This window comes from Petaurus breviceps, unplaced genomic scaffold (genome assembly GCF_028583685.1).
Source record: "Petaurus breviceps papuanus isolate PSGF00001 unplaced genomic scaffold, PetGlider_PUasm1.0 184, whole genome shotgun sequence".
NCBI lineage: Eukaryota > Metazoa > Chordata > Mammalia > Diprotodontia > Petauridae > Petaurus > Petaurus breviceps.
Genome location: NW_027185793.1, coordinates 98621 through 110901, shown reverse-complemented (window position 1 = coordinate 110901; position 12281 = coordinate 98621). Strand labels below are relative to the sequence as shown.

The 12281-nt window shown below is 38.8% G+C and overlaps 1 protein-coding gene across 2 annotated transcripts in view; it reads left to right on the top strand.

The window, feature by feature from the left end:
* Nucleotides 1–12281, top strand: part of TMEFF1 (transmembrane protein with EGF like and two follistatin like domains 1) — a 150389-nt gene that overhangs the window by 116185 nt on the left and 21923 nt on the right. The window contains exons 7-9 of one of the 2 annotated variants that reach the window (XM_069088065.1): nt 529–594; nt 7237–7360; nt 11129–11564. In XM_069088065.1, coding sequence (XP_068944166.1) covers nt 529–594; nt 7237–7360; nt 11129–11168 — 230 coding nt within the window. In that variant the 3' untranslated portion in view covers nt 11169–11564. Of the gene's footprint in view, nt 1–528; nt 595–7236; nt 7361–11128; nt 11565–12281 lie in introns of those variants that run through there. The other variant, XM_069088064.1, reaches the window with a different exon arrangement.

Sequence of the window (12281 nt, the reverse complement as noted above, 5' to 3'; positions counted from 1 at the left end):
CTTTCTTTCTTTCTTTCTTTCTTTCTTTCTTTCTTTCTTTCTTTCTTCACCTTTCTTTGTATTCCAAGGGCTTATCATTGTACTTGGCACATAGTAAGAGCTCAATAAATGCAAACTACTGTCATCTATTTATTTATTTTTTGCAATTCATGTGTAGGATTAATTAGCTTACTTCTGGGTTTTCTTCCAATACTGAGATTCTGTGATGGATAGGGTTTGGCTTAACCAAAATCAATTTAAATTAAACATATACTTAAAATGCACTGAGTTATAGAAATAGTGAAGCTACTCAGTCAAGTTCCATTAGACTTTGTGGGTGGCAAAGAAATAGAAAATGGCAATGGGGGGAGGAGTAACTAAAGAGGTAGGAAATGAGAAAAAGATGACAACCTCGAGAGTAATTGAGTTTTGGCCATAAATACAAAAACTTTTATTTTACCAAGATAATTCCTCAAATTGTTGAGGCTTTGTAAAAATGATTTAAAAATCTCACAAACCTTAATTTTTAAAAATTATCTTATCTTACAGACACTGATGATACTAGTTTGTTGGGAAAGAAAGATGATGGATTACAATATCGACCAGATGTGAAAGGTACCCTCTCACTGTGCTTTCTTTATTGAAATATAAGATGCCAGTTGTGGCTTCCTTGGTTTGCTCTGTTTCCTGGAATTGCTATGATGGCCATTTTTGCTTTCTGACACCACCTGTCACAACTCAATCTTCAGTCTGCTTTTTAGGTGATATTAATGGGTATCTGTCTGCTTTAACAATTTAGAGCCCTCCCACCTCCAATGATAGGGAACTTCTCCAGACTTATTAGCCCTGGGGAGATGCCAAAAATCAATTCTCTTTGTTCATGTACTCTTTTTTTTTTTTTAAGCAATCAGGGTTAAGTAACTTGCTCAAGGTTACACGGCCAGTTATTTCTGGGTGTGATGCTTAGTATCTGAGCCCGGATTTGATCCCCAGGTCATCCCAACACTGGAGCCGGTGCTTTTACTTGCTGAGCCATTTGCTTAAGTAACTTGCTCAAGGTTACATGGCCAGGTGTTTCTGGGTGGGTGCTAAGTGTCTGAGCCCAGATTCGATCCCCAGGTCATCCCGATGCTGGATGGACGCTTTTACTCGCTGTGTGTTGCGGGCGTTTGCCCTCACAACAGATCTAGACGACTAGCCCCACAGCCCTCTCACTTACCCATCCCGGGTCTTCGGTCGTCACCGGCCCCTCACGGGGAAAAACACCAGACAGAAGGCGGAGGAGTGAAGCGGGGTGGTTTATTCTTCAGCAGTTACATGGCGGAGAGAGAGAGAGAGAGAGAGAGCGCCCTCTCACACAAGAAAATATATAGCGAATCCGAGCCAATCACATCGCAGTTTTACATTTATGGCCTCATATGGTGATCACCTCATGGCCTTATATGGAGATCACCCCATCAAGCTTATACATATTCATTCAAAACAACCATGGCACCGCCCATAAACCCCTCCCCCTCCCCCATCAGCTGTGCTACCTGTTCATGTACTCTTGTACAACCACTAACTAGAAAATATTATCTTCCAAAGAGACCTAACAAATCCATCCTATAAGAAGAAAGGTCAGGGGGCGGCCAGGTGGCTCAGTGAGTAAGAGCACCGGCTCCAGTGTCGGGATGACCTGGATCAAATCCGGGCTCAGATACTCAGCACCATACCCAGAAATAATAACTGGCCATGTAAACTTGAGCAAGTTACTTAACCCCAATTGCTTAAAAAAAAAAAACAAGAAAGGTCTTGGTAACCAAAGAGAAACCTAAGCCTGAGACCAATTAGTAGACTGATTGGGTAAAACAGGCACAAAAATAATTGACTTGGCTCAAGTTACTTGATGAAATTAAATTTCAAAACCTCTAGATCACTTCTGAGATACTAGAAAATCTTTATACCCAGCACAGCCATCTCCTCAAAGTTTCTAAGTATAAACATGAGAAATCACACACGTTTTTTTTTAAAGTATAAGGTTTACATGGGTGTTTATTTACATCCTAACCCTCTTGAGGAGGCCTCCAACTCACAAGTTGGGGGCAGCTAGTTGGTTCAGTGGATAGAGTGTTAGGTCTGGAGTCAGGAAGACTCATCTTCCTGAGTTCAAATCTGGCCTCAGACACTTTCTAGCTGTGTGACCCTGGTAAAGTCACTTAACCCTATTTGTCTCAGTTTCCTCATCTGTAAAATAAACTGGAGAAGGAAACCACTTTAGTATCTCTGCCAAAAAAAACCCCAAATGTGGTCACAAAAGGTTGGACACAACTGAAATGGGCTGTACTACAACAACCACAAAAACAACCCTCTTGCAGACAAATAGACACTAGGGCATTTTAGGTGAGAAGTGTTAAGGCAGATACTCAACAAATGGTTTAGACAGTTATTTGAATGTTTGGAGTTATTAGGGAATACAGGGGAAGAAGGAAGAGAGCCAGCATTTATTAATCACCCACTATGTGCTGGGAACTGGCACACTTTAGAAATATCTCATTTAATGCAAATTTAAAAAAAAATATAAAAGCAGCATAGACAGTTATTTATGGCTTGAAGGAATTTATTTTTTTATTTTTTGCTTTTTGGAGGGGGAAGGCAAGGCAATTGAGGCTAAGTGACTTGCCCAAGGTCACACAGCTAGTAAGTGTTAAGTGTCTGAGGCCAGATTTGAACTCAGGTCCTCCTGACTCCAGGGCAGGTGCTCTATTCACTGCGTCACCTAGCCACCCCGTTTGAAGGAATTTAAAATCTTATTAACATACCCATGAGAAGTTAAATAACAACAAGAGGCAGCATGTGGATAAATGTCAAACAAGACTGGTTTTCTATCCTGACTCTACACAGAGGTGGGCTAAGTGATCTCTGAAGACCCTTCCAGCCCTACATGCTATGATCCGGTTATAATATTGAATAAATGATTTAATTTATGAGATAATTACTAGCTGCATGGCACTGAGCAAGTCACTTAACCTATGTCTGCCTCAATTTTCTGAAATGCAAAATGGGGATAATAATATCACCTTTCTCTCAGAGGTCTTGTGAAGGCAAAATTAGATAATATCTGTAAAGTGCTTTGCAAACCTTAAAGCAGTATATAAATACTATTATTCTTTCTGAAAGTCATATACTCAGTATGGTTGAAAATGCTGATGATGGTAAATAAAAGTGACAGTTATGTAGCTCTTTATGTATAATATCGCATTTGGGCTTCACAATTACCCCTGGTACTATTACTACTTGTACTATTATCCCCATTTCAAAGATTAGGAATCTGTAGAGAGTTAAAATAATGTATTCATGATTATATAACTTGTAAGTATTAGAGACAGGATGTGAATTTATCCTATATCCTGACTACAGATCTTCTAAATCTGACTCCATGTCCAACATTATCTGTTACTATAGACTGCCTTTGCATGCTAAAAAAGACTGCACGGTCATCTATCTTCACCATCTAATTCATATTAGCAAAGATTGCACAGAGATCTGAGATGGCTGCTTAGAATCTATCACTGTTGAGCCCTCTGCGTCAGGCTTAGAATCTATCAGCAATGTTTGCTGAAGCAGAGCCACTCTCTGCCTGTTCTTGGCTAAACATAGTATGGAAGGTAACTAGAACATTTGAAGCTTTCCTCAGTAATACATTTTTTTTTTGAAACAAACACTTCATGCCTAGACCATGAAATACTCCCCTTCTTCCTTCAACAATGCTGTACCACAAATTATAAGGATATATTCATGGAGTAAGACAGAGTGTCCCTGGTTCCTTCATTCCATCAACAAATGTTTCTTAAATGCCTCAGGTATGCTGAGAACTGACAGCCTAATAAATTAGAATGGATTTAATAAGGTCAGGTTTGATAGTGATAGATGTAAAGTTCTACCCTTAGTTTCAGGAAGTTGGTTTTATAAGTACAAGATGGGAGAGGCATGACTAGACACAGTTCACCAGAAAAAAAAAAACGATCTGGAGGTCCTACTGAACTGCATGCTAATGCATACTTAGGCTACATTGAGATGCCCAACTTCCAGGAATAAGGAGGTAATAATACTGGTGTACCTTGCTCTAGTCAGACCACATTTTCAGGTGACATAAATCTGGGATAGATAATTATTTTTACATTATATGTGTGTATTTATATATTTGTGTCTTTATATGTGTGTATATACACATATACACACATATATGTATATTTAATCAAAAAAATCTACCTTATTTCTTAAGTACCCCAAATCCTTCTCCCAACTGAGAATGAAAGAAAAACAAAGCCTCTGTTACAAATATAAATAGTCCTGAATTCAAACCTAGCCTCAGACATTTACTGTGTGTAACCCTGGGCAAGTCACTCAACCTCTGTTTGCCTTAATCTACTGAAGAAGTACATGGCAAACCACTGGAGTATCTTTGGGAAGAAACCCCCATGGACAGTATGGACCAGAGGATCATGAAGAGCCAGGTGTCACTGAATGACTGAATGACAGCAACAACAAATGAGAACAAAAACAAAATGAATGAACTTAAAGAAAGAAAAACAAAACCCCTGTTACAATCATATACATGTATATATGTATATGTGTGTGTATATATATATATACGTGTGTGTATATATAGATGTATATATACATATATAGTATATGTGTGTATGTATAGAAATTACAGGGAGGGGGCAGCTAGATGGTGCAGTGAATAGAGCAGCGACCCTGGAGTCAGGAGGACCTGTGTTCAAATCTGAACTCAGACACTTAACACAAAAATCTAGTGGTGTGACCTTGGGCAAGTCATTTAACCCCAAGGGCCCTGTCATCCCCCTCCAAAAGCCAAAAAAAAAAGGAAGAAATTACAGGGAGATAGATTTTGACTCAATCTGAGGAAGGATTTTCTAACAGTTAGAGCTTCCCTCAAAATGGAATAGTGTGGTTTGAACTCTGTTAAACTTTATCTTATTTGATTTAGTCCACTGTTCTACCTCATCAAGATCTCTTTAATGCCTGATTCTTATAGTATTAATTATACTTCCTAGTTCCATGTAGTCTTTAGATATGCTAATCATGCTATTTATGTCTTCATCCAAATCATTTATAAAAATGTTGACCTGAAGATGACTGGAGACAGAATCCTGCTGCATATCTCTAGAGATTTCTCTCCATATGAATACCAGTCAGTTAATCAGCACTCTGAATTCAGTTATTCACTCCTTTTAGAATCCACCTAAAGATCATATCATCTGGCACAAAATATTAGCCCTACTTATTTGATCTTTCAAAATTCAGAGAAATTTTGGGGGCATAGTCTGTTTGTGTAAAAAATTGAAGGGGTTGTACAAGATGATCTCTTAAGGTATCTTCCAGTTCTGACATTCTATGGATTTATGAGTTCTGGGTCTCAAATACAACATATTATTTTCTAACATTCTGAAATATCTGGATTTTATTGGCCAACACTAATTGACCTGTTGTTAACAAATAGAGGTAATCAAGGTCCCTTGTCCTATCAACTGGTGACTTGGTGCTTTTTGAAAGAGAAATCAAAAGCCAAGTGAGAAGCATATTGAAGCTACTTCAAAGTTCAAAGAAGAATCTTATTTTCACTAGCCAAGAAACTAGTGATTCATCAGTAGCTATCCCCATGCCAACTGATGGTAACTGTCATATATAGTACTTTGCTGATGAGAAATATGATCATTATCCATGCTGCCATGAGTAAAACAGCAGGAATGGAAAATGATTATAGCAGCTGTGTGTGTGTATGGGATAAATAAGAGGAGGGAAGAGAGAGTCTGATTAAAAACAAAAAGATTTCAGACCATTCAGGTGTACAGTGGACAAGCCCTAATCAAACGATTTGGCAGTGGTGATTGAGACAGACCAGATGGAAATTCATAATGCCATATAAACAGCAGCATGATTTGGCAGCTGGTCAAAAGAGAGATAAAGAAGCATAAAAGGTCTTAGTCCATGGTAAACAGTGGGAAGAATTTAAGAGGAAAAGAAGGGTTATTTTGTTTTGATTTTTTCATCTACATTATCAAGTTAGAGGTGATAAGAAAAATCCTTATTGATCTCAGGATTCCCTACTACTGGGCACACATACCAAATAGGTCAAAGAGAGAAATTAATGGTGCCATATATGCTAAAATATTCACAGCAGCATATTTTGTGGTAGCAAAACACTGGAAACAAAATGGAAACCCATTGATCGGGGAATGGCTTAACACAATGTGGTATATAAAATCATTGATCTATAGCTGGAAGGGACCGGAGAGGTCATTGACTCCAACCCCTTCATTTTATATTTGAAGAAACAGAAAACTGGAGAGCTTAAAGTATCTTGCCCTGTATAACACAAATAGTAAGTGTCAGAGGTAAGATTTGAACCCAAGTCCTCCAATTCCAAAGGCAAAACCCTTTCTACTATTGTGCTGCCTCCCTAAGAAATGACAACTCTGAGTAATATAGAGAAACATGGGAAGTTTTGTGTGATGTAAAGCAGAATAACATAAACAGAACTAGCAAACAATATACACAAAGGCCAGAAAAATGTAAATGAAAAGAATACTGAAAGGTAGCTCAAGTTTGATTAACTGTAGTGATTAATCTTGGTACCATAAAATTGACAATGACATATCCCCTCCTCCTCTTGGAAGAAAGGTGGGGGACTGTGGGTTCAGAATGTGGCATCTGCTGTGTCAGGCCCAGTTATTTTGTCTTTTGTTTTGGCTTAACTATTTTTTTCTTTTTTACAAGGAAGGTTTCAATAGGGGCTAGAGTAAGCAGAAAAAGCAAATAGATCAAGAAATGATTGGCATAAAAGCAAAAGATATGAGTAACACTTTTCCTTACTCAAAGCTTTGACTTTAATGTCTTAGAAAATTTTCTACTTTGTTTCATATCAATTTTTTTTAGCCTTCACAAATGAAAGATTAGAATTAGCTACTTTGCTCAAAAAAACATTACCCCTCTTCCATCTGTCAGTCGCAGAGATGCACCATATTTCTTTGGTAAAAGAATTTGACTTTCTTTAGTGCTTGGTTTTCAAATAACAGTAGCTTATAATAGCCCCATGTTGTAGAGTTTTCAAAATAATTTGAACCTAGTTACCCAACAACCTTGTTCTTTCCTGTTGTCATCACAAATCTTTGGAGGAGAAAATAAAATCCAGGGTTTTTTTTCCTATTTTCATTTTGATATCCAGTGAATGTGTTTATGTGATTCTTTCAGATGCCAGTGATCAAAGAGAAGATATTTATATTGGAAATCACATACCTTGCCCTGAAAACTTCAATGGTTACTGCATACATGGAAAATGTGAATTTGTTTATTCTACTCAAAAGGCTTCTTGCCGGTAAGTCAATAAGGAGACAAATAGCATAGTCTCTAGCACAAGATTAGATAATTTTTTTTTAAACTAAGGTCACTTATTCATAGAAGAAAGTCAATTAGGGGTTACATATAAGTAAAAAGCTAATGTTTGGATTACTTATAAAAAAATAAGCATGCAGCACTGAAAGATTGTTTCTTTATCTTCAAACAGAACTGTAATAACAATATGGAGTGGCTATATAGGAAGAATATAAAATTACCCAGAAGAGAAAACAAAGCATTATTCAGTAAATGCAAGAAATAATTATATACTTTAGTTCTATTATAGCCAGTTAAGGAGGGGTGAGGAGAGTAGTAAAAAAGGAAAGAAAAAGGGACAAAGAGATGGGGCTAAGAGAGACTTCAAGAAAGAACCAAGAATGAGGATAAAAAGGGAGCAGAGGGAAAGATTCAAATGTTCCCTCTCCCACAGCCCCAGCCTCGGCCATCTTATTCTCCCGCAGTCAAAATTCTCCATCTCTCTGTACTCAGATCTAGTGACTCTAAATCTAATCCTCAGCCCTTCATCTATTGACATAGAGTTGATCTGCAAAGATGGAAAGCCACACTGACAAAACAGAAACTCCTTGACTTGATATTAAAACCTTCCACCACCTGACTTTCTCCTGCTTTTCAGGACTTATTTTGCATTTCTCCCCTTCTCTACCCAAACTGATGATCTCTGTATCACCCATCTCAAAGCCCTGGCATAGGTTTTCTGTCATGTATAGAATGTACTCCCAAATCACCTCTCCCTATTACATGCCTAGATCTTGTCCAGATTTCCAGATTACCCAAGGAGAAACCATTCCTTCTCTCTCCATTAGAAGGCACTGCCCTATCACCTCAGAGTTTTAGAGTTCCTAGATTCCTTCCAGATTTCCTCAGATGCTACCCAAGGAGAAGCCATCCCTGAGCTCTCCATTTGCCAATGCTCTCTACCCCCTCAAATGACCTCCTGTTTACTTATTTACATGTTATGTCCTCCCAGGAGAATGTAATGAATTTACTCATTTACTTCTTTGCTTGTTGTATCCTTGCAGGAGACTGTAATCTTCTTGAGGGTATGGACTTTAATTGTTGTTTTTGTCTTTCTACCCTGAGTGCCTAGCACAATAACCTTACATACAGTAGGTACTAACAGATATTTGTTGAACTGAATCTCCTCTACTTCCCTCAACTTAGGAATTGTCCACAGCAACCAACCATCTAGATTATTCGGCTCAGGGATCACTTGCTCTCATATATACTAGGAATTCTCTTACAGGCAACACATTATTTGGTATGAATGATTTCTCAATTGTATAGTGGTTGTTGTTTTTAGAAAGATGTGGTACTTTATTGACTAGGATAGAGTAAACATTTCTGATTCAACCCAAACATCTCTACTTGGTAACCAAAGAAATCAGCCAACCCCCAACCCTAACCCTAACTTTATCATCACATTTTGAAAGAAATCTCTTAAATATGGTCAATCTTGATTGAAGTATGGTCAATCTTGATTACTTTCAAGAAGACTAAATCTGGAGGAAAAAATACAAACTTTCTTTGAAACTTCACACAAGTAGGAAGAAGAAGACATAAATCTCATAAGTGTGTGAAAAATTACAGGCATTTCAAAAATAAAGTTTGATTTGAAATGTAAGAAGCTATAGATGGCACTAAAAACAATGGGAAATTAGAAAGTATTGCTTAGCTGACATGATAAACCTTAATGAGATTTTTTATTTTTTACCCTCAACATAAAAACATAGAAACAAAAAAACCTAAAAAGTTCTTGGGAAATGGCAGGTAAATGAATCTTCAGTATTTGCTCATTTTTCCTTCCCTATCTCTTTTCTCCCACTTCCCATAAATTAAAAATTAAAATTAAAAAAAAAATCTAGTCCCCAAACTCCCAAATATCTCACAAAATATGCTCCTGGGCATCAAGATGATCAAATTTCAAATTAGAATTCCTAAAATCCCGGGCTAGTCATCTTGACTTTTGTCTTGCTATTGAACTTCACTTACTCAAGAGGAGAGAGTAAGGCCGTGCAGTGTGGTGTGCACAGTTCTGCCTCACTTACATGTAATTCATGCATCAAGTCAAGAGAAAACCCTTATAATGTCATTGTCTTCTTCAAGAATGAAGGGCAAATAACAGCATGGTGTAGCAGCAAGCACCCCAAGAGTCCTCAGGGTTTGCAGCTACCACAGGTTCTTGGATCTGCTTTGTTAAAGGAAAGCAACTCAAAATGGGTTACCAAGCTTACTTTAATCAGTCAGACATATATCGTTTACCTTGTTCAGGAGAAAAGGTCAGCACCCTGAACCTCAAAGTATACAGGCATAATTATCAAGACAGAAACATCAAGTAGACAGATTTCCAAACTGTCCAACCATTACATCCATACCCAGTCAACATCTGGGTTTCCACATTCTGGGTTTTTCAAAGCCGGGGGACTCTCAACAACGGCTTCCCAGAATTCAGATCAAATCACAGAATATTTCTCAAAGTGAGTCCCAAAACAAAGCTACACATCAGGGCTTATATAGCCTTCTCCTGGCTCAGAAAATGTAACAACCTTATTGACTCACTGGCCAATCAAGAAGTATCTACTGAAAAACAAGCCTCCCACCCCAGGCTTCAGGTGCACATTAGCCTAGGGGCAGGGAAGATCTTTAAAATTTACATTCTTATTACACATGGCTACTTTCTTCTACCCTTAGTTCAGCAATCCAGTGGAAACCAGATTTATATGTCCATCATCAACCTCTGTAAGCCTGATTACTCTAAATTTTCTAAGTATTACTCTTCCTCTTCCCCTCTTCCCCTACTCTCCTCCACCCCCAATCCCCTGGATAACCAAAAGACCAAACTTTACAATATTTCCCTTAGGGTATATAAGACTGGGGTAGCTAGGTAGTACAATGGATAAAGTACTGAGCCTGATGTCAGGAAGACATCTTCCTGAGTTCAAATCCGGCTTCAGACACTTAATAGCTGTATGACCCTGTGCAAGTCACTTTCCCTTATTTACCTCAGTTTCCTCATCTGTAAAGTGAGCTGGAGAAGGAAAAATGGCAAACCATTCCTGTCTCTCTGGCAAGAAAACCCCAGACAGGGTCACAAAGAATCAGACATGACTGAACAATAACCTGTAGGACTGATTGATTAGATGAATCTGGCCTATGGGCCATAACTCCGCCCCCCCCCCCAGCCACCTCTTACCTTCACAGCAAATGCTCTAAATCTGGTACCTTTCGTCTTTCCTCTAGGATACACTGCTCTAGAAACCACTCCTAGGGAGCAGTTTTAATTATGTAAGCAGTGGTATCATTTTTCTTATCAGCAAATCAGCCCGCCAGTTAGGGGGCTAATGACCATCCATTTACATGCTGGTAACTATTGATCCACCAGGAGTTTAATTTAGAATAAAACCTTTTATCTGTCAGTCCATCAATCAGAATCTCCTATTATCTGGCACTGGAACACTACTTAGCGGAGGCCTGGGGCGAATGCAAACTCCTAACAGGTCTTCCCAGTCAGCAGCAAGATTAAATGAAGCTCAGCCTAGTTAGTACAAGGGTAGATTTTAGGAATTCTAATTTGAAATTTGATCATCCAAGCACAGTAAATCATTGAGGTACAGTCATCCTGTGACTATAATAGAAAAGTACATTTGACCTCTTTGAGATAAAATTCTGATGACATACCAGCTCACAATTATAAAGCACTTAGAGAGTTCTCTTGGTACTTTACTGACAGGAACTCTGTGAGCAAAGCAGTGCCCCCATTTTACAGATGAAGAAACACAAGTTCAGAGGAGTTAAGTGACTGAGCCATGGTCACACAGCCAGTGAAGCCAAGACTTAACCCAAGTCTTCTGCATCCAAGTCTAGGGCCCTTTGTGAATCGCTACAATAAAGAACCAAATCATAAAGACGAAGACTTCTCTGTTCCTTCTGAGTCTACCACCTTTCACTTCTTCAGTACCTCCTCAGTCCATTGGAAGCCCACCTTCGTCTTCTGGCCATTGTTCTCTTTGAAAGAACAGGGGAAGGGGAGGGAAACGGTCATTTATTAAACACCTACTGTGTCCTGGGCATTGTGCTCCTAATGGCCCAATGAAGAAGGTGTTAACCATTATCTGCATTTTACAGATGTGAAAACTGAGGCAGAAGTTCAGTGCCTTGCCCTGGGTCATATAGGTAGTGTGTGAGATCAAATCTGAACTTAGGTCTTCCTGACTCTTCACCCAGTGCTCTGTTACCTATGCCATCTAGCTGCAGTATATATACAATGACAATAATCAGTCTCTCCCAGACCCTCAGAAAGTCATACCACAGGTAGTACTTTTCATCCTTACAGACTGAAGAGAAAGGAAAAACATCCCCTCAAGCTTGGGCAGCTAGGGAGAAGTCAGGAAGACCTGAATTCAAATCCAACCTCAAACATACTAGCTGTGTGATCCTGGGCAAGTCACTTAACTGTTTGCCTCTGTTTCCTAATCTGTAAAATGAGCTACAGAAGGAAATGGCAAAACTACTCCAGTGTCTTTGCCAAGAAAATCCCAAATGGGGCATGAAGAGTCAGACATGTCTGAACAATAACAAAAGTACACCATTGTTTGCTTATTATCTCCTGTTAGTTTGTGAGCTCCCTGAGGGCAAAGGTGCCTTTTGCCTCTCCTTGTATCCCCAATGCTCCGCACAGGGCTTCCTACAGGGTAGGTACTTAACAATGCTTATTGACTGGTGGAATGAAAGGTCCAGGAAAACCCTGTCCAGAAGTGCACTAGGTTTAGGCAGCAGCAACAGTTAAGTGTTGGTACTATTTTACTCAGGAGAATGAAGGAAGCTGGGCTTTCTTTCTCTTTCTTTCTTTCTTTCTTTCTTTCTTTCTTTCTTTCTTTCTTTCT